Below are 25,025 nucleotides of genomic sequence, written 5' to 3'. Positions count from 1 at the left end.
CATTTCTGCTCTTATTTTATTACAGCTGCTAAGAATCCAAATTTGCGGCTGGGCTTGGAGAAGAAGAGAAAACAAAACAAACGAAAACCCCCATAAAATTCCCATTTAAAATAAATAAATGTTAAAAAAAATCGGCGGTTTGTAAAGCAATTGTGCCCCTTAGCGGTTACAATACCAACCTGCATCCCACCCTAAGCAACGCGAAGGATAAAGAGAAAGCGCTCAGCCGCTCCTGTCGCAGTCCAAGCACTCATCGAGTATCAAAAGGATGCGCTAAATCAGTCCCAAATTGGAGAACACACCACCGCGGGCACATTGCAAAGTTGTTACGAACGGATATTTCTCTCTCTCTCTCTCTCTCAAAGGTCAGTGTCTTCAAAATTCAAATATCCTGCATCCATTCACATTGTTGTTAATTCTAGCGACTATTGGACTAAATATCCCGCTGCTCGTGCACTGTTTATGTTCCTTACATTGTATCAATTTGTACATATAAAATACATTTGGACACCTCAGTATTGCATTACTGTATGGGGTGCCTATGAACCTACATATGAGCAATTGTGCATGTTGCCGTGACGTCGTTACTGCTATCGCTGATTTGTAAAGCAGAGATTGTTTGCATACAAAGTCACCAGTAGCCAACCTGCGGCCGTCCATCAACAACACACGAGTGCTAATCCTGGATTTCCTCTAATCTGTCAGATCCTCGCCTGCACAAAACTCCCCTGACACAAATAAACACTCATTTAATGACATTATTTTGTAATGTATATTGTATTTAGGATTTATTGCCTATATATTGTTTCTAATACATGGATTGTTTGTAAATATTATATGTATAATACCAATAATTTAATGATTCAAGGGATTCCTCTTGTTTGTTTATGTATTTAAAAATGTAAGTGCAGTAATACCCTATAATAATCTTGCTTTTAATGCACAAATTGCTTATAATTATGTATAATATACTATACTATTGATTGGATGTAAAATATTTTAATGGTTTAAACCAGTATAACTATTGATGTTATCTATCTATCTATCTATCTATCTATCTATCTATCTATCTATCTATCTATCTATCTATCTATCTATCTATCTATCTATCTACAATTTCAAGGCTATTCATACAATTAAGAAAAAAACTAGTGTATATTTAGCTCATGTATTTATTTCTGCTAACCCAGTCAATAATACAACTATTAACAAGGACAGTGACTATTCACAAAGGTCAGGTTTTTGTGATATACAAAAATTAAACCAAGATAAATCATTTAAAGCTTTTTTTTTCACTATTAGTTAACATATAACCTGTTCAACTCAGTAAAAAATATATATATTTTAGAGTGGGGAAGTAAAAATAAACAACAGATGTGTTCAAAATGGTGGTCAGCACACACCTGCCACTATTTAAAGTGCCTCTGATTGAACCCAAATTAATTAAGGTGGGAGCATATGTACAATTCTCCCAAAGACTCAAACAAATGCCCTTCAAATATCAAAAGACTTTGGGTAAAATTGATGCCAGAGAGGGTGATTTAATGATTATTATTATTTTTTAAATATTGATGAATGATGAAAAATGGGTTGCAGCAAATAGGGCACTTTTTTTTATCCAAGGCAAAATGACAGGTGCTTAAACAACACTTGAGGTGTATGTGTGCACACACCTATTTTTAGTACATTAAGTCTTGAAAGACACCCATTCAAAATCATAATCTTGACGAATCAGCATTTTCTGGCTCCGGTGTAATATTCATGGACAGTATTGGAAGAAATTTAAACCCCCTGAGTAGGGACTGCTGATTCGACAGCTCCCGCAACAGCAGCAACACTCGCTCCTGCATTCATTTTTTTTGTTTGCTTTTTTTTTTTTTTTGATGCCACCCACATGTTATAAAACCATGTTGCAATTTTTTGCTTTGCCCTGCACGTGCGTAGGATAGTGGGTGTCCTCTCCTGTCCTCTCTTCCTCGCCTCATATAACTGATAATGTGCTGAAAGTCCTGCAGTGCTCCACTCACACTCTCTTTCCTCTTATAAATTACATTGCATTGATTTGTGTGGGCGATGTGAGCCGAGTCAGCCTAGTCGCAGGGCGAGTGCCAGTCCCCTCAAGCTTTTTATGATCACTCCACAGGACCTGGACCTCCATTTTAAAGCTGCCAGCATGATGAAGGAATGCCTGCAGTTCCTCATTGAACCGGCCAAAAAGCTCAAGAGCCGATTGAAGGTGCGACGTGGAATTTGTGCTGAATCGGAGCGACAAGTCTTTCCAAAATCCGATTTAATCTGTTCTTTCTTGGCTCCAGCAGTCCCGCAAGCGAGTGAGGCTGGAAAAAAAAGAGCTGCTGGTGGAGAGTCAATTATTCATCATGGAGCTGGCCCGAGAACTCAGCAAAATTTGTCAGGTGACCTCCTCCCGCGTTTCCCAAGCGTACAACTTTGCATTTATAGTATCAATAAATTGCATTCCTAATTATGATTCAATGTTCTGCGCTGCTCTTTTAGAGGTCCACCATTCTCCAACATATATGGGCCGGTGAGGATGTATGGCCAGCCAGCTTGTGTCGGGACTTTATTGCGGAGTGGGCGACTGTGCTGGAGAAGAAAGTGCAGGTACAACTACATCTAACATATTCCACCAAGATACAGTAGATAGTGTCATAAAGTTGAGTATGGACAAAGCAACAAAAGAGGAAAAAACTACTTTCTGGTTTATGGAAAAATATGTTAGATTTTTGGATTAGAGCAACGGGAGTCTACCATTTTCATTTTATATGGGTGGAATAGTTCTGTTGTGAACCCCCCCCCAAAACATCCTCTATTTGCATTTTTGCCATATTTGGACCTAAATTCACTCGTTCTCTTCAGCATCATATACTGTACCATAACCACAAACCCATTTTTAACATCTTAATTGATTTTTTAAATGTGGGGAATCCTCACACATGAGGAAAAAAAAGTGTGTTTACTGCTGTTATGTGGGGTGTACTCGAGATGATCAACAAAGCACACCAAACACAAACAAACACACACACACACACACACACACGCACGGCAACACACACAGTCCATGGCTTGGCCACACTGGGGGTGGTTCGGAGTTGTGATCGTAAATACTGAAAGTTTAACATTTACAAATGTTTTCTGAGCAGATCGAGGAGGAAAAAAATCACTTTTAACACACCCAACACTGTTCAGGATAAACTTTGTCACAGGGAAATCAGGGTCAAATTAGGCTGTACGTTACATTGGGTTGTGGTCCAATAAACTTCACTGTGTGTCTTGTGTAGCCCACAGTCAGCCTGTCAGACTGCCAGTACCACAGGCCGGAGAAGATTGACTGGAGAGGTCACCTCCTTTGCATCCTGGAGGCAGTAGAGGAGTGCGATATGGGGCCTCACAAGAGGGTCATCATGGAGTGGACGCGGAAAATTAAAAGCAGGCCTCAGGTGAGAGTGGTGTTCACTTAGCGATTAAAGTGTGACCTAGTCTGATAAAGATGATTACTATAAACCCTGCCCTTGACAGTCGCCCTCATCATACAAGGCCGTCATCAGAAAGCCTTTAGTGAATGTTCCTATTGTATTCTCGTGTTGTAGCCCACCGTGTGGCCCGGTGAGCCGGTGCTCATGATGCTGGACGACTTGGAGTTTCAGTGGAAGAGGGGTCGTCTGCCCAACCTTCTCCCAGCTGTGGAGCTTGTTATGCTGGTTGTGCTGAACGCAGACAGCCCTGTCAAGGTCCGTGCTCTTTTTGTTGAGAACCTGAGAATTTGGTGCAGACTGGGTGCATATGCAGGCTATGTCCACATTGAAATAATAAAAAAAAAACTTTGTTTGTCAAAGTGCTCAAACAACAGGTGACTCTGTAAACGTTTAAACTGTGAGGCAATTTCAGTCAGTCACAAGCCTAACTAACTAACTAACTAACTAACTAACTAACTAACTAACTAACTAACTAACTAACTAACTAACTAACTAACTAACTAACTACCTGAGGTATGTGAGTACAAGTAACTAATGAACTAAGATACAAAGGTAATAACTATTTAAGGTACGACACTACAAAAATCCCTCCATCCATTTTCCATAACCGCTTATCCTCACGAGGGTTGCGGGCGTGCTGGAGCCTATCCCAGCTATCTTCGGGCGAGAGGTGGGGTACACCCTGAACTGGTCACCAGCCAATCACAGGGCACATATAAACAAACAACCTCTGTGACTCACATTCACACCTACGGGCAATTTAGAGTCCAGAGCACCCGGAGAAAACCAACACAGGCACGAGGAGAACATGCAATCTCCACACAGGCAAGGCCAGATTTGAACGTGGGTCCTCATAACTGTGAGGCAAATGTGCTAACCAGTCATCCATCGTGCCGCCACACTAGAGTGTACAAACAAAAAAGAAAAACAAACTAAGGTTGAAAGAACCTAACTAGCTCAGGTAAAAAGCTCTTCCATTGCGTGTGTTTATAGGAGGACATGACCAAGGAATGGCTGGTCAGAAAGCAGAGAAACCAGAACATGGGTGAGATGTCCTCTTATCAACTACAATACATCAATATCTATTTAAAAAGAAATGCATTGAAGCATGTTGGATTTTTTGGAAGATGGAGGAAATATCATGTTTTTTCCTTGCTTTGCAGATGCTGTCCACTACATACCCCATGGTGGTAAGCAGAAGTGATGGACTACTTTAAAACTAACTAACTAACTAACTAACTAACTAATATCAATTGGTGCTTACTAACTAACTCACTCACTAACTAACTAACGAACTAACTAACTAACTAACTAATGACTACCTGTTAGTACCAACTCACCAACTAACTAACTAACTTAAAAAGGCAGTAACTAACTTGCTAAGGTACACAGTTACTAACTTTCTGACTAAGGTATGAGGGTACAAAAATACCAAAAACTAACAGAAATAAAAAGGTACTAACATAACTGTTGAACAACAGTACAAAGGTAAGCCCAAACATCTAACTATGATGTCATACAAATGTGGCCTATTAACAAAGAACATTTTTCATAATGAAAATATTACAAACACAATTTGTATTTGAATGTACTCCAATGATTAATTGTCTTTAAAAAAAAAGAAAAATTAAGTGAGTGCCCAAAAGTCTTATGTTGCCATACTTAAAAATAAATATTTTTACTAGGTCATAACTTCATGATATTATTTGTCTTTCTTCTATACAGTGTGGAACTGGATCTTTGAGGCCTCAGGTGTGTAAGTCTTCTTGATCAGCAAGTCTCATGTCAGACTTGAGATTCTCTAATATTGAGTTCTGGTCATGTGCCACCACAGAGGACGTGTTGCTGGACCCAGACTCAGCCAACCCAGACCTGTTGATCTCCACTGATGAAAAGAGCATGCGATGCGGCCTGGAGCGCCGCGACGTCCCGTGTTGCAACGGCCGCTTCGACGGCTGGTGGTGCGCCGCGGGTCAGGAGGGCTTCGCCTCCGGACGCCACTACTGGGAAGTGGAAGTGGGCCAACGGGACTGGCGTCTGGGTGTGGCTAAGGCGTCTGCCGTGAGGCGAGGTTTCCGCTCTCTCAACACAGACACGGGCTACCTGACCCTGCGCCTGGAGAGGGGCAAGGATGTGAAGGCCTTGACGGTGCCCGCTACCTCGCTGCCTCGGAGCCTGGCGCCCAGGAAAGTGGGTGTGTACCTGGACTATGAGCAGGGCCAGTTGTCCTTCTATGACGTCGACAAGCGCTCCCACGTGTACACTTTTAATGAAAAGTTCACAGAGAAGCTCGTCCCCATATTCGGGACTGTGGAGGTGCTCAAGGACCTGGTGATCAGGCCAGCAGGGGTCAAACAACGGTGCCTTTGTCCTGGGCCATGCCTCTGGAACTGAACTACACAACATCACACAGCGTTTCTAGGAGGGGCAGTCAAAAAGTAACAAGCCCAATTTAATTCAACCTACTAATAATAGATTTTTACTGTCCAGAAATTTTCACGGTTTGTAGTTTAAATACTTGTTTGAAGGTTTAAATATTTGTTTATGCCTGTCCTCTCCATCCATCCATCCATTTTTTACCGCTTATCCGAGGTCGGGTCGCGGGGGTAGTAGCTTTTATCAGGGACGCCCAGACTTCCCTCTCCCCAGCCACTTCATCCAGCTCTTCCGCGGGGATCCCGAGGTGTTCCCAGGCCAGCCGAAGGACGTAGTCTCTCCAGCGTGTCCTGGGTCGTCCCCGGTGTCTCCTCCCGGTGGGACGTGCCCGGAACACCTCACCAGGGAAGCGTCTGGGAGGCATCCGAATCAGATGCCCCAGCCACCTCATCTGGCTCCTCTTGATGTGGAGGAGCAGCGGCTCTACTCTGAGATCCTCCCGGATGACCGAGCTTCTCACTCTATCTCTAAGGGAGAGCCCGGACACCCTGGGGAGGAAACTCATTTCGGCTACTTGTATCCGGGATCTTGTTCTTTCGGTCACGAACCACAGCTCGTGACCATAGGTGAGGGTAGGAACGTAGATCGACCGGTAAATCGAGAGCTTCGCCTTTCGGCTTAGCTCCTTCTTCACCACAACGGAATGATACAAAGTCACTGCAGATGCTGCACCGATCCGCCTGTCGATCTCCCGTTCCATTCTTCTCTCACTCGTGAACAAGACCCCAAGATACTTGAACTCCTCCACTTGGGGGAGGATCTCATCCCTGACCTGGAGAGGGCCCGCCACCCTTTTCCGACTGAGGACCATGGTCTCAGATTTGGAGGCGATGATTCTCATCCCAGCCGCTTCACACTCAGCTGCGAACTGCTCCAGTGAGAGTTGGAGATCACGGCCTGATGAAGCCAACAGAACCGCATCATCTGCAAAAAGCAGAGATGCAATACTGAGGCCACCAAGGCCACTGCGCCTTGAAATCCTGTCCATAAAAGTTATGAACAGAATCGGTGACAAACGGCAGCCGTGGCGGAGTCCAACCCTCACCGGAAACGAGTCCGACTTACTGCTGGATATGCGGACCAAACTCTCTCTCCGGTCGTACAGGGACCAAACAGCCCGTATCAGGGGGTTCGGTACCCCATACTCATAGGAGCTTTTTAACCACATCGGTGACCTCAACCCCAGAGATAGGAGAGCCCGCCTCAGAGAACCCAGACTCTGCTCCCTCATGGGAAGGCGTGTCGGTGGAATTGAGGAGGTCTTCGAAGTATTCTCCACACCGACTCACAACGTCCCGAGTCGAGGTCAGCAGCGCCCCATCCCCACTCTTGTTGTTATTTAAAAAAAAACAAAAAAACCTGCAAACAAGTATTTCAGCTCCAAACCGTGGAAATTTCTGAAAAAGATTTCAAATATTAGTAGGTTAAATTTAATTAGACTCATTACTTTTAGACTCCATCTCATATTATGGTATGAGAAAGTGGCTGGTCGTGTATTTGTTACCGGGGCCTTTAGTGCGGATTTAAGTAACTTAATCCACTTCTGAATATAAGCACTACCGCAGTTATAGATACCATCAAAAATGCAATACAGTGGAATGTCCAAGCCCTGCCGTGAATAGTGACGGTCTGCAAGTAATTGACGCCCCCCAATAAAGGTTTAGAATTGTCTAAGGATGCCACAAGATGGTGGCAAAGCACTGCGTTTGACTAAATGAAACTCCTCAACTCACTTCAACATAGTTTCTTGGCACCAAGGAGCCACAAGATTGTTTACAAATCACTATTTTTTGCTAAATTAAGCTCCTCGATTCACTTCATCATAGTTCTTTGGCACCAAAATGCCAAAAGTTGGTGGCTAACTTTTGTGTAAATGAAGCTCCCAATTCACATCAAAATACTTCCTTGGCATCGAGATGCCTCAAGATTGCACCAAAGTAATACTTTTATTGCTTTTTAATGAGCACAAAACCAGCAAATAGGTGAGTTTTCAGCAAATAACAGAGGATAAGTAAACAAACAAAAAAAATGATGCAAATAAATAGGTTAATTCACCCTCCTAAAAAAGGTTTATAATTGCCTGTAGCTGCCACATGATGATGACAAAGCACTACTTTTATCTAAATGAATCGCCTCATTTTACTTCAACACAGTTCCAGAGATGCCACAAAATGTGCCAAAGTAATACTTTTATTTTGCAGATAGGTGAGTTTTTCCCAATTGCAATTAATGGAGGATATGTTCCAAGAAAAAAAAAAAAAGATGAATTTGCTGAATAACTGAATGACTGAATAAATAGAATGTCGTCGCCTCACACAGAGGCTGAAATGTGATTGGACAAAAAAAAAAAAGATCCCAATTAACATCCACATGTACTGGAAGCAACCAAGAGAAATGCTACAAAATGAAGAGTATAGAGTGTTGGGAATATTTAGTACAATTTCATGGAACGAATGTTAGGTTGTAAATGTATGTCGGTGTTTAAACCAGCAGAGAAGACGCACCACTGGTATGAGCATATTTTAAGCATAACAAAATCCAATTCACTGGAACCACCAATTTCGAACACAATGCCACACTGGTTCACCTCCATAGGAAATAACGCAATGACAAATAATTAGTCTTTAACTGTTGCCATCATAAAACCTTAATTAACTTTACAGGAAATGTTTTATGTATAGGGGGTTCTCAGTTTATGAAAAAGTTCTATTCCTATGACGGTGACATTAAATGGGAAATTCTTCGACTTCTGTGGTTCCATTGTATCCAAAATGTATATAGAAACACCAATAGCATAGAACGAGCTTAATTCTCCACTGGGTTACATCATGGATCACAGAGTGAAATACAGTATTTGCCTAGTGTACAGTATGTTTTCAGCTTGATTGCTTTTTATACAGTTTAAATGTCTGACAGATTTGTCGTATTTGTAAAGGGCTTTTTTGCAGGGTGGATTTCTTTGTTTTGTTTTGTACATGGGGGTTGATAAAAACATGCTGACTAAAGGCAAAACACAAAAGTGTAATTGTGCTTTTCCCAAAGCTACTTTGGAAGAAAAAGGGCAAGCTAAAGCCGACAACTTGCATGTTCACAGAATTTCATGTAATAAGTTGAATTTTGCTTTGCTTGCTACTTTGCTGAATGTTTTTGCATCACTGCCAATGTTCCCCCCCCCCCCCCCCGAACACTACGTCAATAAATAACCGGAATACAAAAGATAATTTATATCTTTATTAAGTGCAATAGATCTGACATTAAGAAAATACATAGGCAAGTGCATCTCCGTAAAAGTGATACATGTAGATTTTTTTTTAAATCCATCCATTTATCTACGTTAGGTCTAACATATAAAATTTTGTTTTTTAAAAGCAAAAACATAGAATGAAGATGCAGTATAAGTTGACTATATTTGCGCACTAAAGCAAATACAATCTTTATGTCTTATATGCAATTCCTCCAATTGAACAGCTCTTAATCCATTAGCACAATGAGAATGCAGCAGTAGTATAAAGTAAAATTTATCATACATTGAGTATAAAACATCTTATAAAATGTGAAACCAAATACAATTTATGAAATAATTTGTAGATGTGATCAATGTAAATACAGCAGAAGTCCCACAAACTTGCTAAATTTGGCACGTTTGTCTGGATTACTATATTATTATATTGTTCCATTCTATGCACAACACTCCGTTAATGTGCCACAACATTCAAAATAAAACCACTCTAGGCAAATAATGAACCTTCTGAATAAAAGCATCCACAACAAACTTAATTAGTTATTGTGGCTTTCTAAATATGACAAAACAAAACAAAGTTAACAGACCAGGGTTGCAAGGGCGTTGTGTGTAGTGGATTAAACACAGTCAGATTACCTGCCTCCTTTAAATACACTGTGTGTGTGTATGGTTGTGTGTTACTACAAGTAAAGCTGTTTACGACAGAACTTTCGAACTTGAATGAATCATACAGAATAGAAGAGACGTCTCGCGGACCAAGTGGTGAAAGTTTGTAACAGACGCAATGAAATGGCCTTTTCGCCATCTTATTTTTACCATAACAGTGTAAATGTTTTTTTTTTTGTTTTTTTTGGTACCACAATCTCACACATACATCATTATGAATACATACTGTACATCAGGCACATATGAGCTCTCTGACTCTTTTTAAAAGAGAATCTGAAATATTTGGACCATTAGAATGCCAATCGATACAAAATGAAAATGTAAGCATGTTAATTTAGGAGTCGTAGAACATCTTTTTTGTGACGGTGGCCCCACCGACGACGCTCCTCTGGACCACTTCCTTGGTGATTTGGCGGGTCATCATGCCACTGGTTTCTGTGTGCTGCGTGGTCATCATCATTCCATCTGTTAGAGAAGAACAGTGAAAATGAAAGTCAAACATTTAAACATGTTGGGGGATCTGAACAGCTGAAAGGGTTCATGCAGGAGTGAACAAAATTAGAGTAAGATGCCACATAAATACAACATTAAAATCTGAGATTCTAATTGGAAATCAGAAATACGGTATAAATCTCAGAACATCTGTAATGGTACGTTTTTTTTTGTTTTTTTAAAATGTTTAATCTGGATCAGATCTGGATTAAATTTGGTTTGATGTGACAGTTTTTGACCGTGAAAACACAAATGAGTTAACAGAAAAAAAATTTAATTGGTTATTGTACAATAATATATATATATATATATATATATATATATATATATATATATATATATATCATACAATATATAACATTGTATGATATCTTCCGTTCCGCTTATCCTCACTAGGGTCGCGGGCGTGCTGGAGCCCATCCCAGCAATCTTCGGGCGAGAGGCGGGGTACACCCTGAACTGGTCGCCAGCCAATCGCAGGGCACTTATAAACAAACAACCAGTCACGCACACATTCACACCTAAGGCCAATTTAGAGTCCTCAATCAACCTACCATGCATGTTTTTGGGATGTGGGAGGAAACCGGAGTGCCCGGAGAAAACTCACGCAGGCACGGGGAGAACATGCAAACTCCACACAGGCGGGGCTGGGATTTGAATCCCGGACCTCAGAACTGTGAGGCAGATGTGCTAACCAGTCGTCCACCGTGCCGCCAATATATAACATATTTAGTCAAATCAATTATATATTACCTATTTTTTCAAAGTTCACATTCATAAAATCACACAGCAAAAACGTAAAATCTTGCCTAGTGAATTTATTTTATTTCTGGTGAAAAGATCTGTACTTATTTTAAGTTTTAGCTTTTTTTCTAAAAGTTAAGCAAGATGCAAAGACTTGTTTTAAGATACAACATCTTATTTTAAGAATCTTAATTCAATTCATACGAGCTGTATTGGCAGATTTCTTTTCATGTATTTCATGTACAAAATGCTATGTTTTTAATAGTTTTGTTTTGAGAAGATAATTTCTTATTAGTGCAATAATTGGGACAGCCTTAGAAAAATGTCTTCCTCAAATATACTCTCGAACCCGATTGATAGATTTATGCAAATGTGAAACAACACAGTCTGGATGAATGGGTGGATATTGTTACAGTGGTACATACTAAGAGTAAATTATAGCATACAGTAGAGGCCTACTGTAAGTCATATTTGAATAGTTTCTGAAAACAAGATGAAACATTTTCAGCAAGCACATTGTTTTGGTAACAGTAAGTTAAATATGACTTATGCTGGTTGCTATTAGGCTAATGGTATACATTTGCTTCCTAACAGCAATGGGTTACTATTCTGTTAAATCAGTGTACCATCTTAATGAACCATCGCTGAAGGTGTTACTTTAGGCTCAGATTAGAACAAAGTGCTGCTTTCATTTGTACCTGAGAAGTACGGGTCGTTGATCATGGTGTGTGAGATGTTGCTCATGGTGTTGACGTCAGTCGGCATGTTGAAAACTTCCCTCCTTGTCATGGATTGATTATTGAACTGAGACAAAGCCCCTGCAGATGAGAGGAAAAAAATTGCAGACATACCGTATGTATTGTAAATACTACGGTCAAAAGATGGCAGATATATTAAAGGGGCATATTATGGAAAATTGACTATTTTATTGTTTGTATACTAACAAAAACAAACAACGACGTCTTTGGAGTACTTCCCCGCCCTTCAAGTGTGAACTCAAACGACCAAGTCAATCTTTTGTAATCTGTCTGAAAATGCACCCATGAGTGTGCAAGTTCACTTTTCTGTGCAGTACCTCCATCCTGAGACTCGATGGTGATGATGCCCTCCCTCTCGGGGCCGAAGCCCTGAGTGGTCTGAGCCTGAACTTTGAACTTGTAGGGGATGTTCTCAGTCAGGTTCGGGACTGTGAGCCGGGTCTCCGCGCTGTCTCCGCTCACCTGGAAGGAACGTGTGTCACCTGGACGAAAGAAAAGCGAGAGACGTTAACTTCTGGTCGTGGAAAAAAAATACCAACATTGGCTGTTCGTCCCTCTCGTGCAGCCTTGTAGTGGTACTAATGTGTTTGTCTAAACTCTTTAGATATCTGAATGTTTTGTGTGCATTTACCGTAATTTCTCGTGTATAATGCACACCCATTTTCATAACCTCTAGATGGCGGCATGTATAATGCGCACTATTGATTTTTGACATTTTTTTTGGGGGGGGGGGAATGCACATTATACATGAGAAATTAAAATTGGGGAGAGCAGTCCAAGCATGAGCACTCTCCCAGGCTTCCAATGTCATCTGAGGAGCCCTACAAAAAACTTGACTGTAGCTTTAAGAGCAAATGAAGACTGTCGGAAAAGTAATGATATCCTCACCTCCTCCATGCAGTTGCTCGCACGTGACCACATAGCCTAGAATGTCTCCATTTGGCTTCCTAGGCTTCTCCCAGCTGAGCTGCAGAGAATCGGGGCTCAGAGCCGTGAAGACGAGGGGACCCGGCGCACTCGGGGTGCTCAGAGTGAACGGGGAGCCTGGAAGGAAAGGATCGAGAATGATAACAAGACTGTACATGTTAGGTACAAAACAGTGGCCGTTACTAAAGGTCATGACAGGAACCTGGCATGGGACTGAAGGGACTCTTGGGGTCGACGGCGGACTCGATGGTGATGACGCCCTCTCTCTCAGGACCCCAGCCCTCTTGGCTCTGAGCCTTCACCTTAAACAGGTACGAATGGTTTGGCAGGAGGTCCTGGATGAGCACAGAGTTGTCCGCCGGGTTGGTCACATTGATGCGCTTCACTTCACCTAAAAGAGAGCGACAACACAGTTAAGAAAATAAATGGAATGAAATCCATACCAGCATATCATAATCAACAATTAAACCTTCAAGCAGCAGCGATGAATGGGACTCCGCACCCACTTTTTCAACTCAACCCAACTACAGAAGCCCTCCCTCACCTCCATTAAGCGGCTGGTAGAGCACACAGTAACCCAGGATGTCTTTCTCGCAGTGGGGCTCCTGCCAGCTGACCTTCAGTGCAGTGGGACCCAGAGCTGAAAACACCAGTCGACTGGGGGTGTCAGGGACCCCTGGGTTGAGTCTTGCATCTGATGAGAGACGGGGTACACTATGAGATGGGATGTGCATTACGGACGTGTGATTAGGCGCGCATGCAAAATAGAATGAGAGCCAAGTAAACATTCTGCCCTTAGAAGATAACAATGTTCAGTTTGGACTGACTGTTTTCTCTGAGAAGAAATAGTTTCCCAGTAAGTTTTGTAAGTTCAGTAATAATGGAAGCTATTTCGAAAAAATATTTTTAATTCCAGAGGCAAGTCTGCATTAAGGGCAGGAGAGCAGTGTTCCATCAGATGGCACTGTAATCTTCCTTTACATATTTTATGTCAAACAAACCATAGTACCACCCACCCCCCCAAAAAATAACAAAAACAAAAAAATCAACATTTCTTTCTCCTGTCATTTCCAGCCACAACAAACAATTAAATTGAACTAAAATTGTGGCCAAGGTATGAATAATGTTGGTCTCAACTGGGAGTGTGTTTATTTACATAAAGCCAATCAACCATAATAACAAACATAATGTAACATTACAGTACAAATACCTTTCTGACAACATCAATCAAAACTGATCATTGGTTATCTCAGTAAAGGCAGGATTTTTCAAAAAGATCTGTTGGATCTCATCAGTTTGCAAGTGCAAGTGCCTCTTGTCGAGCCCAGTAAGTGTAGACTCCTTAATTGCCAACACACTAAGAGATCTGTGTTGATCCTTGAAGAGGAGAAAAGGGAATAAACGGCAGCCTTCATGCTTTGCATGCGCCATACTCACCCTGGAGCACCCTGTCCAGATTATACAGAGCTTCGTTGACCTCGGAAGACTGAGTCCTGGCCCTCTGACCCTGAGACAGGCTGTAGCTGAACTGGCTCTGAGAGGTACTCTGCGACCCACTGAAGCCGTACACACCTGATGGCACATTGAGCGGAGGAGGCGGAAAAGAAGAGGATGCAGGGGACATGAGAGGTTGAAGGAGGGTTGGAATGTAAATGGAAACAATGGAATGTTAAGACCAGGGGACAGAAAAAGAGAGAGCGATAGTCAGCATAGCTCCTGCAAAGACTGTTTATAAGCACCGACCAACAGCACCAAGCCTGTTACATGCATCCAATTCCAAGACATTGGCTCATGCACTTACACAGTTTTGCCAAGACAACTTTGTCTTCATTCTTCAGACAACGCATTTAAAGATCTACAGTATCAGTCACCCTGTACTTGGAATTCAACCGCTGCTAAAGTTACCTAGATCTGTAAACTTGCCCGACACATCTCCCATAACGATCGAGTCCCGAATGTTTTCTTCTGTGTAACCCCTCTCTGAGCGCTTCCTCATGATGACGTCCGATGTGTGCATTCCACCCACTCCACCCAGTCCACCTATTCCACCCATCATATCGGGTCTACGAGGGCTTCCTGTTGGAAGAGAGGAGAGTTACTACTGGATGAATACAGATCGTGTGTGCTTTAATCAAAAGTATCTATCTTACCAGACATGTAGTTGGTGGTTGTTTCTGTGGTAAATGAGCCGCCCCTGTAGTTAGAGTTCAAAGAGGACATCGGAGAGGACGATGTGGACAAGTTGCGTGTGACAGAACCGCCTGGGAATAGGAAATTCTGGTCCCACTTTCCGTTCATCATGTAATCTGTGAAACAGCAAGACAGGAGCCAGAGTTGTCAGCAGACAGATTGATTGAATGCCAGCTGATCGCCTTCTTCTGCATTCGGATAATGGAACATATTACTCTAAGTAATTCCTTAGCGGAAAGACTAGCAGTTAGCCAAGTTGTGCCGTTCAGTCATTGTAAAGCATTGTTATTGGGCCATCCACAGGCAATGGGTGTTATAAAATCATTTTACTTCACCAGAAAATACTGTAGTATCTTGAGAACTTCCCTTTATGTGCCCTAAAAGAGCTTTTATTCACAGGTCACAAAAGTATGCACACCCGCACAATCTTAGAAGATCTAATACAACATTGTAATTGTAACTTTACAAAGATAACGATGCTTAATTATGACTGACACTGTCAGAGAGGTATTCGTTGAGTAATATGTTGATTATTGTGGTTGTAATGTGCAGTAAATGTGTAAATGTGCAAAACCACAATACATAATACTGAGGTAATGTAATTTTGGCAACATGAGAGGGGGCTAAGCTATGATAATGCAGTTCTACGCCAATGCAAACTACAGCCACAATAGTAAATTAATTGTTCAAGTATATTTTTGTTTCTTTGTTTGGTATATTTTTTGATACATTTCTTGCATTTGATTACATTTTATAATTGATATTCAAATTCTGAGCTATTCCAAATTTTGTTTTTACATAAACGCTACACTGTGCATCCCATGAAGACGAACACCCTGTAAATACCAAAGGTGTACCTCCAAATTTATTGGAATACTGTATTGGTATTAAATTGAATACTGTAGTGTTTCACTACTTAATCATCAATGAATGGGTGGAAAACTCAATTCAGAGAAAGAAATGAAGCTAAGCTATTTAGAACTCAATAGTGACTATTTTTATCTAAGTGACCGAAAAACACATCTTGTGTCATGCGCATGGTGTGTATACGTAAATCTGAATCAGAATCTGAATGTCTACTTTTGTAAATGCTGGTGCTTTGTAGGTTGGCATGAAATGAACAGTTGCTGTTTTTTTGGAAGCATTAAAAACTCCCTTCCATTGAGAAACACATTAAGAGTAGGCAAGCTTCAAAGCAGTTCCATGAGATGTGGATTTAAAAACTGCTAGAAAAAGTGTCACTATGGAAAATGCCCTGTAACGAGGGTAATGGCGTTCTTTAAAATCCAGTCTCCATAACAACCAGCATTTATACACACCTGCAAGCTGCCCCAAGACTACTACCTTCCCACTGGGATGTGAGAGGACAGACAGAGGCAGGTGTTTGAAGAGGGGGTGGGGGTGGGGTGGGGGTAAGCCTGCCTCTGATCATCAACTGGAAGGCGGTGCAGTTGATGCAAGTGCTCCTCTCTCGGCATAAGCCAGGAGGATAGATAGGATAGGTGCCAACTTGAGGACAAAGGGACAAAGGCTGAAGCTTGTAGTAGAAGGACTACGCAAAATTTCAATATTAAGGGTAGAGGGACATTTGGCATGCCGGCTGCCTGTCTGCTTCTCTGATGGAGTGCTCTTCACCTGGCACGGGTGTTTGTGTGAAGCTGGGGTATGGGGCCTCATCTGTGCTCCTCTCTGTGTCTGTGCTGAGCCGACTGTTGGAGATGACTTCCACTCGCTTTTTCCACGACACCTTTCGGAGATCCAGGTTGGACCCGACCAACTTGACATATTTCCAGTCTTGCAAATTGAGGTCATGAGGGAAGGGGGAGAAGCAAGCAAGTGGAGAATGGTAGGCAAAAGTGGTCAATGGTTTGCTTAACAATGAATTTTGTTCAAACAGTCATAACTGACTGATGGGACAACATCATATACTGAATGGCCATTCCATGAGCATTGAGCCGTCACGGCCAGCAAGGCCTTCTCTGCTGGAAAAACTATCAGAAGCACGGACCTGCATGTACAAGCCAATTTCTAATATGTGTTCCATGAAAGTATTCGTGATTCACTTCAATTGCAGATAAGATGATGCATTGGAAAATTTGTAGAAAAGATGAATGGATGGGAAGAGAAGACTTGTTCAGTCCCTATTGTGACAGGGCTATGATACCACAGCACATCTTGTTTACTTGTATTGGGTCCTTATTGGGTTGATAGCCTACATTCCGAGGATGCTGTACTATTCATATAGCTCTTTCACTCACTTCTCATCTCACTATCATAGTGTGTTTCTATGGTAAATGGATTACACTTATATAGCACTTTAACTTACATCATCACAGTGCCCAGAGCGCTTTACAGATGCTCACACATTCACCTATTCACGCACACATTCATAAACCAATGGGTGGATCAATGTATCTATGGGCTGTTTGTGGTTTGGGGTCTAGCTACCCACCATCACCAGAGACGCTGGGTGTCTTGGACCCTGCGGGAGACTTCAGCACCTCATTGCTGTACATCAGATAGCTGTCATACTCATCTCCTGCCTCGGCATCCACAATTGGGACGTCTGGAATGATGGGAACTAGAACAGACAGAAGGGAGTCTACATTTAGCAAGTAAAAAAGGCTCAGGAACTGGTGCGTTGGATGGTGACTCACTGGACAGCGGTCTCGCAGGCTGTGACGCCAAGTTAATGGTAGCGTCTCTGTAAGGGCCCCACCCGACACTGTTCTTGGCACGGACCTTGTACTGATAGGTCTGCGCAGTCACAAGATTCTCAATTAAGAGCATTCGCTTCTTTGGGTTGTCTATCTTCACCTTCTTAGCTGCACCAACTTGCTCTATATACAAGAAGAGACAGAGATACAACATGATGACAAAGAAAATACAAACACACTAAAGTACATGGACAAAGGTACTGGGACATTGGGCCATTACACCTAAAAGAACTGAACATAGGAAAAAGGAGTCGCCCTCCTGTTAGCTTCTCCTATGTTTGTACTGTCTACAAACTTTGGAGTGTGATTATTTTTTGACCAGAAGACCATTTGTGAGGTTAAAACCTGCCTAAAATTCTGTTTACGCTCTTCTGATTCAGTCTGGTGGCACAGTGACCTAGTGGTACAAAAATTGGATGGATTCATTCTGATCAGGGTTCTGAAAATAGCCTATAGTATATACTATTGTCAAAACGACTTAGTGTATTTAAGGATTGGAATTCAAGGCAATCTAGGTCTACTTAGGCTTTCATTCATATCAGACTGACATTGTGTGCTTCAAGAAATACAGTGATTGCCTTACTCAGATCATCGTCGATAGGTGTGTAGATGACCTCGTAAGCAGTGATGTTACCATTAGTTTCTGCAGGCTCAGCCCAACTGACCTGAGTAACTGTTGGGCTGATGACATTGAAGGCAAGTCGGCCTGGTTCACCAGGCACTGCAGGAAAACAAAGCAAGAACATTTCTGAATTAAAACAGATACATAATATTAGAACTCAGCCTCTTCCAATGACTGTTGTTTTCCAATAACGCTGAACACCCAACAAATGAGGGAACGACTCATTTACCATCCTCCATAGTCTGACAGGCAACAATGTCTGTATCATTGCCATCTCCCAATGTGTTGTAGGCAGACACTCTCATCTCATAGTCACAGTAGGGATACAGGTTGGTCAGCTCAGCTTGAGGAGCCTTAACATCTAAGACCTGAGCATCTTTCTCTGGGTCGCCATAGATCCAATACTTGACCTAAAATACAAATGCAAACAGAAGATACAACCTTTGAGAATCACTCTCTATGCAATTGAAGAGATTAGAGCTAAACTTTATTTCATTCACCTTGTATCCCAGGGGGTTACCGGGTGGTGGGTCCCAGTTGAGGCGGATGCTTCTAGGTCCAGTTGCTTTGGCTCTAGGGTTTCCCGGAGCAAGAAGACGACCACCAAGCGATGTGTTTTTGGGAGTTACAAAGCCTTTCTGCTGCATCTGGGCCATCTCAGGTGACCTTGGAGCTACAGGAAGTGAAGGAAAATGAAGCTATTTAAACAATTTATCCTAACTTTGTAATGAAAAACTCCGTAAAACTAGACCACAACAAACCTCCTTCGACAACATTGACAATTGTAGTCTTCCTCTCTCCGACTGTGGCATTACTACTTGGCTCCAACAGTTCCAAATGGAAGGAGTCAGGCTGACCCAGGGCAGAGTGGGATCTTGGATCGATCACTATATTCTTCTCCGTCTCTCCAGGGTTAAACTTCAGAAGGCCGGAGAGGTCGAAGCGTTGGCCCTTCTTTGTGCGCCATTTCACTGTAGCGGGGCTGTCCTGGTTGCGAGTGCGTACCACAGGGATGGTGTAATTTGGGTCAGATGTAGTGAAGTTCTGGGTGCCTCTCTTGAACATCATGACGCCGGGGTCTGATTAATATTTAAACAAGGGAGGAGAGAATGAATGTGTCAGGATTTTACATTGGGCAGTGTTTCCCAACCTTTACTGAGCCAAGGCAAATATTTTACATTGCAAAAATCTCACAGTACATAAAACAAAACTGCCACAAAAAGTTAATTGTAATTCTGCCATATGGAACAGCATTTAATCATTTTACCTGGCACTATATGTTTCTGGCATAGATAGATGAACAAAGATACCTTATTTGCAGTAAATTAAGTAATAATTTTCAGACCAATCAGGTGATATTGGATAATTTCCCACGGCACAATTGATGATCTCTCACTAAGGTGCTGCGGCATAGTGGTTGGGAATCACTCGCTTTGGTGTAAATGTTTCTGGACAATCTATTCCTTCTTACCTGGTAGGTCAGCGATTGTGACAGTAGTTCTAGGGTAACGGCCAAGCTTGGCACCCTGTCGCGGGTTACTGAGGTCCATGACGAACTGTTTGACCTGTTTGTCATCCAGGAGGGCATCTTTCTCACCCAGCTCCAGCAGACGAACCGGAACAGTCTTCTGGGTCTCACCGGGACCGTAAGTGAGGTCTCCATCCACAGTCACGTAATCCTGAAATGACATCACACAACCTTTCTAGTGGAATGCGTATTGAACCACTACTCCAACAGCGTACTGCATTGGTACACTGTGGTCACCTTTTTATCCTTGGCTGTGAGATCTCGTGTACGATAGGAGACTTGTGTGCGTCCGTCCTCAATAATCTCTCTACTAATAGGAATATTGGCCACCCCGTCCTGTCTACTATAGGTGTAGGCTGGCTGGAGGAAGGAGAACACACTGGAAGCTTGGGAGATGAAGTAAATGACTCCATTAGTACAATCCGCATATTATACTGCATCATGACATCATTTTCATTATTTTAATTGACAGCTTTTCTGTTGAGTCACTGAAAGTCTCCTGACCATGTTCTTTGATGATGGTGATGTTCACTAAGCGTTTTCCAATTTGGGCAATGCCCAGCGGCACATCTGTGGCCTCCACCAGCAGCTGCTTCTTGTCATCATCTTCATCCTTGGCAAAGAGTGGCACATGTACATCCAGCGACTCCACACCTTCTTGGAATTCTATAGCTCCTGCAGCCTCTGTGGAGAAACAAGTTAATTAAACTAAAAATCATTGACAATGCAAGTTCAGATCATTAACACCAAGTGAACACCGTGTGAAGTACCAATATTGGTATTCCCCCCCGCCCCATGACTTTCCTAAAGTTCTCAAATATATTTACGACCAAATAGCTGTAAATGTGCACTTGTGAACCAGCTAAGACACAGCCAAAAAAAGCCAAGTCAATGAATATACGTACATGTTTAACATGGTCACAAATTCTTAGTGTAATAACATCATATCTTGACACACACATTGTGTGGATCCAACATGCAAGGTGTCCAGGGCAAACCACCAACGCTTACAATTATTATTAAAGTAGATAAGCCACAGTTACGCAAATCTCCATATTATAAACCCTTATACCATTTTAGAAATGTAATTTCAAGGTAGCATTACTAGCTAATGTAGCTTGAAATAGGGTATACAAAATTTCCATCACACCTCTGTCTGCAGCAACAGTGTAGTAGCCAGGCAACACTTTCAAGTCATGGAAGTGTCCAGATTGGACATTTCTCTCAGTCAGCTTGACAATATCAGGGTAGCTGCTGCGAGGTGCAGACAGGATGGCGTCCATGATGGTGTAGTCCTGCCTGGAGATCACAAGCGGGTCAGGCTTAGATAATTGTGTGCTTTGGGACCACAGAAATATACTGTATATCAGTATGGACGTTACCTTTTCCCTGCATTTCTCTGCGTTCTGCAACAAAAACGGACAAGCAGTTGATTAAAACAGACAGTGCAGAATATGCATGTAAACCGTACGCTCTGTGAAGTAACACCTTACCTAAATGAGGTCTTTTGCATTTTCTGGGCCCCGGGAATTTGCTTGTAGACCTCATTAAGCTGAATGAGAAGACCGCAGTGAGAGGTATGTACACTCATGGACCCCAAACGCACTAAAGACGCCGACTCACATTATCTGCTACTTCTTTACGAAGCTGCTCTGCATCTCTGGAGTCAGGACGAGACAAATTCTCGGAAAACCGCCTGTTAAGCCGCAGGGAGATTGGATACTGAACTGTTAAGGAGGAGAGATGGAATTAGACTATTCAGTCCCTCTTGAAGATACAGCATCTGTAAACATACAGTATGCACTCACTGATTTCTTTGGGGTTGGGCTTGATAAGAGCCTGGGGGTGGTTGGGACTTCGGTGTACATTATCTGTAACCTTCCAGCGAACCACATCGGTCCCTTTGAGAGGGCCTGTCCTCACCATAGGTGTGTCCAGGTGGTCTGAGGCGAGCAGAGAGTGGCGGAGAAGATACTCATCCTCCTTGAATCCAACCATGCGACCTGAAGGAACATGAAAAGACATCAATATGCACCTACGTGGGAGACGAGAGGATTTAGAAATCAATTCCTTGACATCATACCTTTCTTACAGCAAGGCAGCAGGGCAAGGCAGCTCTTTGGAGAGACACAATGAAAAAGTATTAGTTTCAGTGTAACTGTATGACAATGACAAAAGCTTTCTGTTCTATTCTAACTTAAAAATCCTGTGTTCCCTTGCTTCATCTCTGATTTTTAAGCAATCGTTTTTCTGGGTTTTTACAGCATAGAGGCAAGTCCAAATTTAGAGTTGCACGCCTTCAGTGTTGTGCCAAGCTTTGTGGCAACATGCTAGGCAGCACTGAGGTCTACGGGAAGAGATGCACATAATTGTGACCAAAAAGCAGAAAAGGTCCCCAACGGGAGTAGTCTTTGTTCCCACGGAGCAGAGAGAATACTTCAATGGCAATGGGGCGAAACCACCTATGTACAAATTGGGACAATTTAATATTTTTTCACAAATCGATAATTTTGGTCAAGCCCCACGTGCGTATGTTATTAGTACTAATCATTGACCAATATAAAGTGTTGAAAATGTGTTTTATTGTTGTGCCAACTTATCACAATCTGTATTCTATATAATTGATAGTAAACATATATTTTTACGCTTTACTTTTGGATGAAATCAATTTCAGAGTATATACATGTTTAACTTTTACATAAGTAAAGGAGTTGAATCAGTACCGTGTGAGTACTCTGTACACCTCTGTGTAAAAGTGAAGAATTAAGATTTAGGGTGAACTCAGGAGTCCTACCCAACCCTTGATCTATCATTAATGATTTGGGTCTGGCCCAGAACCTTTGTCCATACCGTCTATATTATTTTCTTACCTGGCAGCAGGTTTTGCAGCAGGCGCAGTATTTCCAGCAGCAGAGCAGCAAAAGTGCCAGCAGCAACAAGAGGAACAAGAGGAGGGGGAGCAGCCAGAGGAGACTGGCGGCGGGACAATCTGGAGACATGTCCAAAGAGTAGAAAATATCAGCGATAAGACAATTACAGTATACACAGCGGACAGTGCAAGTGACAAAAGTATCATTCCTCTAACAAAGCTTTATTACCATTATCACTATTTCAATGATGGGACAAAGCAGAACATTTTTAAAAGATCCCCTCGATCACAGGTGTCAAACTCATTTTTGCTCAAATCTGTACCCAAATTCCAAATTGTCATAATAATAAACAATAATGTTGTAGGTATTGCATTTTTCTGTTTCAAAACCCTTCTTTGAAAGTAACTTAAACAATACTTGAACAAACTATTATCCTTGTGTTCCTGATTTCAAAACTAGTTCTCCCTCAATTTGTTGTGTAAGGGTAATATGTTTTGGTGATGATTAAACATTTATATGGTTTCACTGTTCTAATGGCCCTCTGAAGGAAATCATAACTACAACGCAGCCCGAGACAGAAAAAGAGTTTGACACCCCTGCCCTCGATGAATTCTTACACATCAGCAAAAGAATAGTCGCTTTAGCCAAGGTAATGCTATCATTGCATTTTGATTTTTTTTTTTTTAGTGAAATAATTACCTTTCTTCTTGAGCACCTGGACCTCCAAGTCTTTAGATGTCGGAACTTTGGGGTTTTCCACCGTGTAGTGGTATGTGCAGTCATCATCTTCATCACGGAAACTGCACTTTTCAAGCACCTTGTCCGCTGAAAATACACACGTTGTAGTGTTTAGAACTACTGGCATGATTGCAAAATGTAATGGTAATCATGAACTTAACAAAGGTGGGAGTGTGTGTGGAAAACAATTATTTCCAGCACCTTCTTTGAGTTCGTCCACCATGATGACTCTGAAAGGACACTTATCACACTCCTCCTTGTCCTTCTTCTCTCCTGTCTTCCAAGCCTGACACTGAGCACAACTCCGTGTAGCCTCGCACACACCTAGTTGGGCCTGGGCAGACCAGAACTAGAGTTTAAAAACTACAAGCATGTATACATTTGTAAATATGACGAAAAAATTAAATAGAGTACAAATTCTGTTGGAGTTGACATTCACGTGTCTCTTTATGTTGAGAAGCAATTTATCATCTCACAAATGTCAAACAAATGTTGAATAGAATTATACTCACTGACCATAAATTAAGACGCACAAAGATAAAATGCTCCGTTTAGACTATCAGAGACATACTGTAAGACGTTAATAATATGCTTAATATAGCGGTTGGAATATGTAGTGCCTTAGAACTGAACTGCATCATAATGTGAGGTTGATGTATAATTTTATATCTAATGTAGCTTGGTGACTGTCAATGTCTAGTATGAGTACCACGGGTGGTACGCAAAAAATAAATAAAAATAATAATAATAATAATCACTGCCAAGGTACAGTTCAGTTGTATTTAAATTTTGATTTCAATACATTTGCATTTAATCTTAAAGAAATGCTCATTTTAAAACATTTATTCAGGTATAATTTTTTTTATAAAATAATGTGCAAGACATTTTAAATGAATTATTATATCATTTGGCCTGCGATTGGCTAGCGACCAGTTCAGGGTGTACCCCGCCTCTCGCTCGAATATAGCTGGGATAGGCTCCGGCACGCCCGCGACCCTAGTGAGGAGAAGCGGTGCAGAAAATGGATTGATGGATATAATTTCCGGAGAGTTTTTCTCAAGTTTTCTTTCCTATGTTTAAGTACAGTGCAAATATTGACCATGTTACAATAATATTGAATGTACCTTTTCGGAATACAACCTCTGTCTCGTTTATGATTAACACTTGGGCCTACTACACGACGATAATAATGTTAGGCATTATGGAAGTATTTGGAGAGCTATTTTGTTTTAGGTGGTACTTAAAAAAAGGACAATGTTTTAACGATGGAGACGAAAAGTTCACCAAAATGATACTTCATTCACATTCATATCTAATGTTGTGGCTGTTGACTATGCATCATTATTACACATGCATAATCATGTACAGTACGTTCCTGAGCCACAATGTAAATTGCTTTGCATAAAACCACACATACTGTACATTAAAAAAAATAAAAAATAAAAGAAAATACCTGGAAATTTGGCTCACATGTCGAAGAGGTTTCAATACCAGATGATGGACACTCACAGAGGCCGCAAACACATTTACCACGTCCATTGCACACACCCTAAAACAGGTACCAACAGTGAGATATCCATTTCAGACATGCGCGATGACATG

At 41.7% G+C, this 25,025-nt stretch overlaps 2 protein-coding genes across 11 annotated transcripts in view; one reads left to right on the top strand and one right to left on the bottom strand.

The window, feature by feature from the left end:
• Window positions 1-101: 101 nt before the first annotated feature.
• zgc:194990 (uncharacterized protein LOC568410 homolog) lies at window positions 102-8,909 on the top strand. Of its 4 annotated transcripts, none has more exons than XM_061755709.1 (10): window positions 102-365; window positions 2,144-2,236; window positions 2,319-2,414; window positions 2,515-2,622; window positions 3,300-3,458; window positions 3,609-3,749; window positions 4,488-4,539; window positions 4,658-4,684; window positions 5,220-5,246; window positions 5,329-8,909. In XM_061755709.1, the coding sequence occupies exons 2-10, from the start codon at window positions 2,174-2,176 to the stop codon at window positions 5,886-5,888; spliced, it is 1,233 nt and encodes a 410-aa protein (XP_061611693.1). In that variant the 5' UTR covers window positions 102-365; window positions 2,144-2,173; the 3' UTR covers window positions 5,889-8,909. The 4 variants fall into 4 exon arrangements, with proteins under 4 accessions (XP_061611693.1, XP_061611692.1, XP_061611691.1 ...); XM_061755708.1 differs by having other exon boundaries at window positions 2,316-2,414; XM_061755707.1 differs by lacking the exon at window positions 102-365 and having other exon boundaries at window positions 1,967-2,236.
• Window positions 8,910-9,146: 237 nt separating this feature from the next.
• The window catches only part of itgb4 (integrin, beta 4), a 29,819-nt gene continuing 13,940 nt past the window's right edge, over window positions 9,147-25,025 (bottom strand). For 5 of the 7 annotated variants that reach the window (XM_061755683.1, XM_061755681.1, XM_061755682.1 and 2 more), the window contains 28 exons: window positions 24,877-24,972; window positions 23,625-23,757; window positions 23,385-23,510; window positions 22,686-22,804; window positions 21,899-21,932; window positions 21,624-21,818; window positions 21,439-21,542; window positions 21,309-21,367; window positions 21,198-21,221; window positions 20,966-21,114; window positions 20,320-20,499; window positions 20,053-20,201; window positions 19,759-19,966; window positions 19,049-19,366; window positions 18,788-18,960; window positions 18,517-18,697; window positions 18,249-18,386; window positions 17,606-17,788; window positions 17,401-17,529; window positions 14,909-15,064; window positions 14,664-14,834; window positions 14,196-14,330; window positions 13,303-13,452; window positions 12,961-13,149; window positions 12,720-12,875; window positions 12,149-12,313; window positions 11,772-11,891; window positions 9,147-10,302 (listed from right to left, as the gene is read on the bottom strand). In XM_061755683.1, the coding sequence (XP_061611667.1) occupies window positions 10,172-10,302; window positions 11,772-11,891; window positions 12,149-12,313; window positions 12,720-12,875; window positions 12,961-13,149; window positions 13,303-13,452; window positions 14,196-14,330; window positions 14,664-14,834; window positions 14,909-15,064; window positions 17,401-17,529; window positions 17,606-17,788; window positions 18,249-18,386; window positions 18,517-18,697; window positions 18,788-18,960; window positions 19,049-19,366; window positions 19,759-19,966; window positions 20,053-20,201; window positions 20,320-20,499; window positions 20,966-21,114; window positions 21,198-21,221; window positions 21,309-21,367; window positions 21,439-21,542; window positions 21,624-21,818; window positions 21,899-21,932; window positions 22,686-22,804; window positions 23,385-23,510; window positions 23,625-23,757; window positions 24,877-24,972 (4,071 nt within the window). In that variant the 3' untranslated portion in view covers window positions 9,147-10,171. Of the gene's footprint in view, window positions 10,303-11,771; window positions 11,892-12,148; window positions 12,314-12,719; window positions 12,876-12,960; window positions 13,150-13,302; window positions 13,453-14,195; window positions 14,331-14,663; window positions 14,835-14,908; window positions 15,065-16,370; window positions 16,743-17,400; window positions 17,530-17,605; window positions 17,789-18,248; window positions 18,387-18,516; window positions 18,698-18,787; window positions 18,961-19,048; window positions 19,367-19,758; window positions 19,967-20,052; window positions 20,202-20,319; window positions 20,500-20,965; window positions 21,115-21,197; window positions 21,222-21,308; window positions 21,368-21,438; window positions 21,543-21,623; window positions 21,819-21,898; window positions 21,933-22,685; window positions 22,805-23,384; window positions 23,511-23,624; window positions 23,758-24,876; window positions 24,973-25,025 lie in introns of those variants that run through there. The other 2 variants (XM_061755685.1, XM_061755687.1) reach the window with 2 other exon arrangements.

Source organism: Phyllopteryx taeniolatus, chromosome 19, assembly GCF_024500385.1.
Source record: "Phyllopteryx taeniolatus isolate TA_2022b chromosome 19, UOR_Ptae_1.2, whole genome shotgun sequence".
NCBI classification, from domain to species: domain Eukaryota; kingdom Metazoa; phylum Chordata; class Actinopteri; order Syngnathiformes; family Syngnathidae; genus Phyllopteryx; species Phyllopteryx taeniolatus.
Note: the sequence above shows the minus strand (reverse complement) of the source record. Positions and strands in the feature narration are given on the sequence as shown.

Bases quoted from the DNA above. Each gene is read 5' to 3' on its own strand.
- zgc:194990 (XM_061755706.1), top strand. From the start codon at position 2,129: ATGATCACTCCACAGGACCTGGACCTCCATTTTAAAGCTGCCAGCATG. The intron at 2,623-3,299 runs GTACAACTACAT...TGTCTTGTGTAG, and splicing joins TGCTGGAGAAGAAAGTGCAG to CCCACAGTCAGCCTGTCAGA. The intron at 5,247-5,328 runs GTGTGTAAGTCT...GTGCCACCACAG, and splicing joins CTGGATCTTTGAGGCCTCAG to AGGACGTGTTGCTGGACCCA.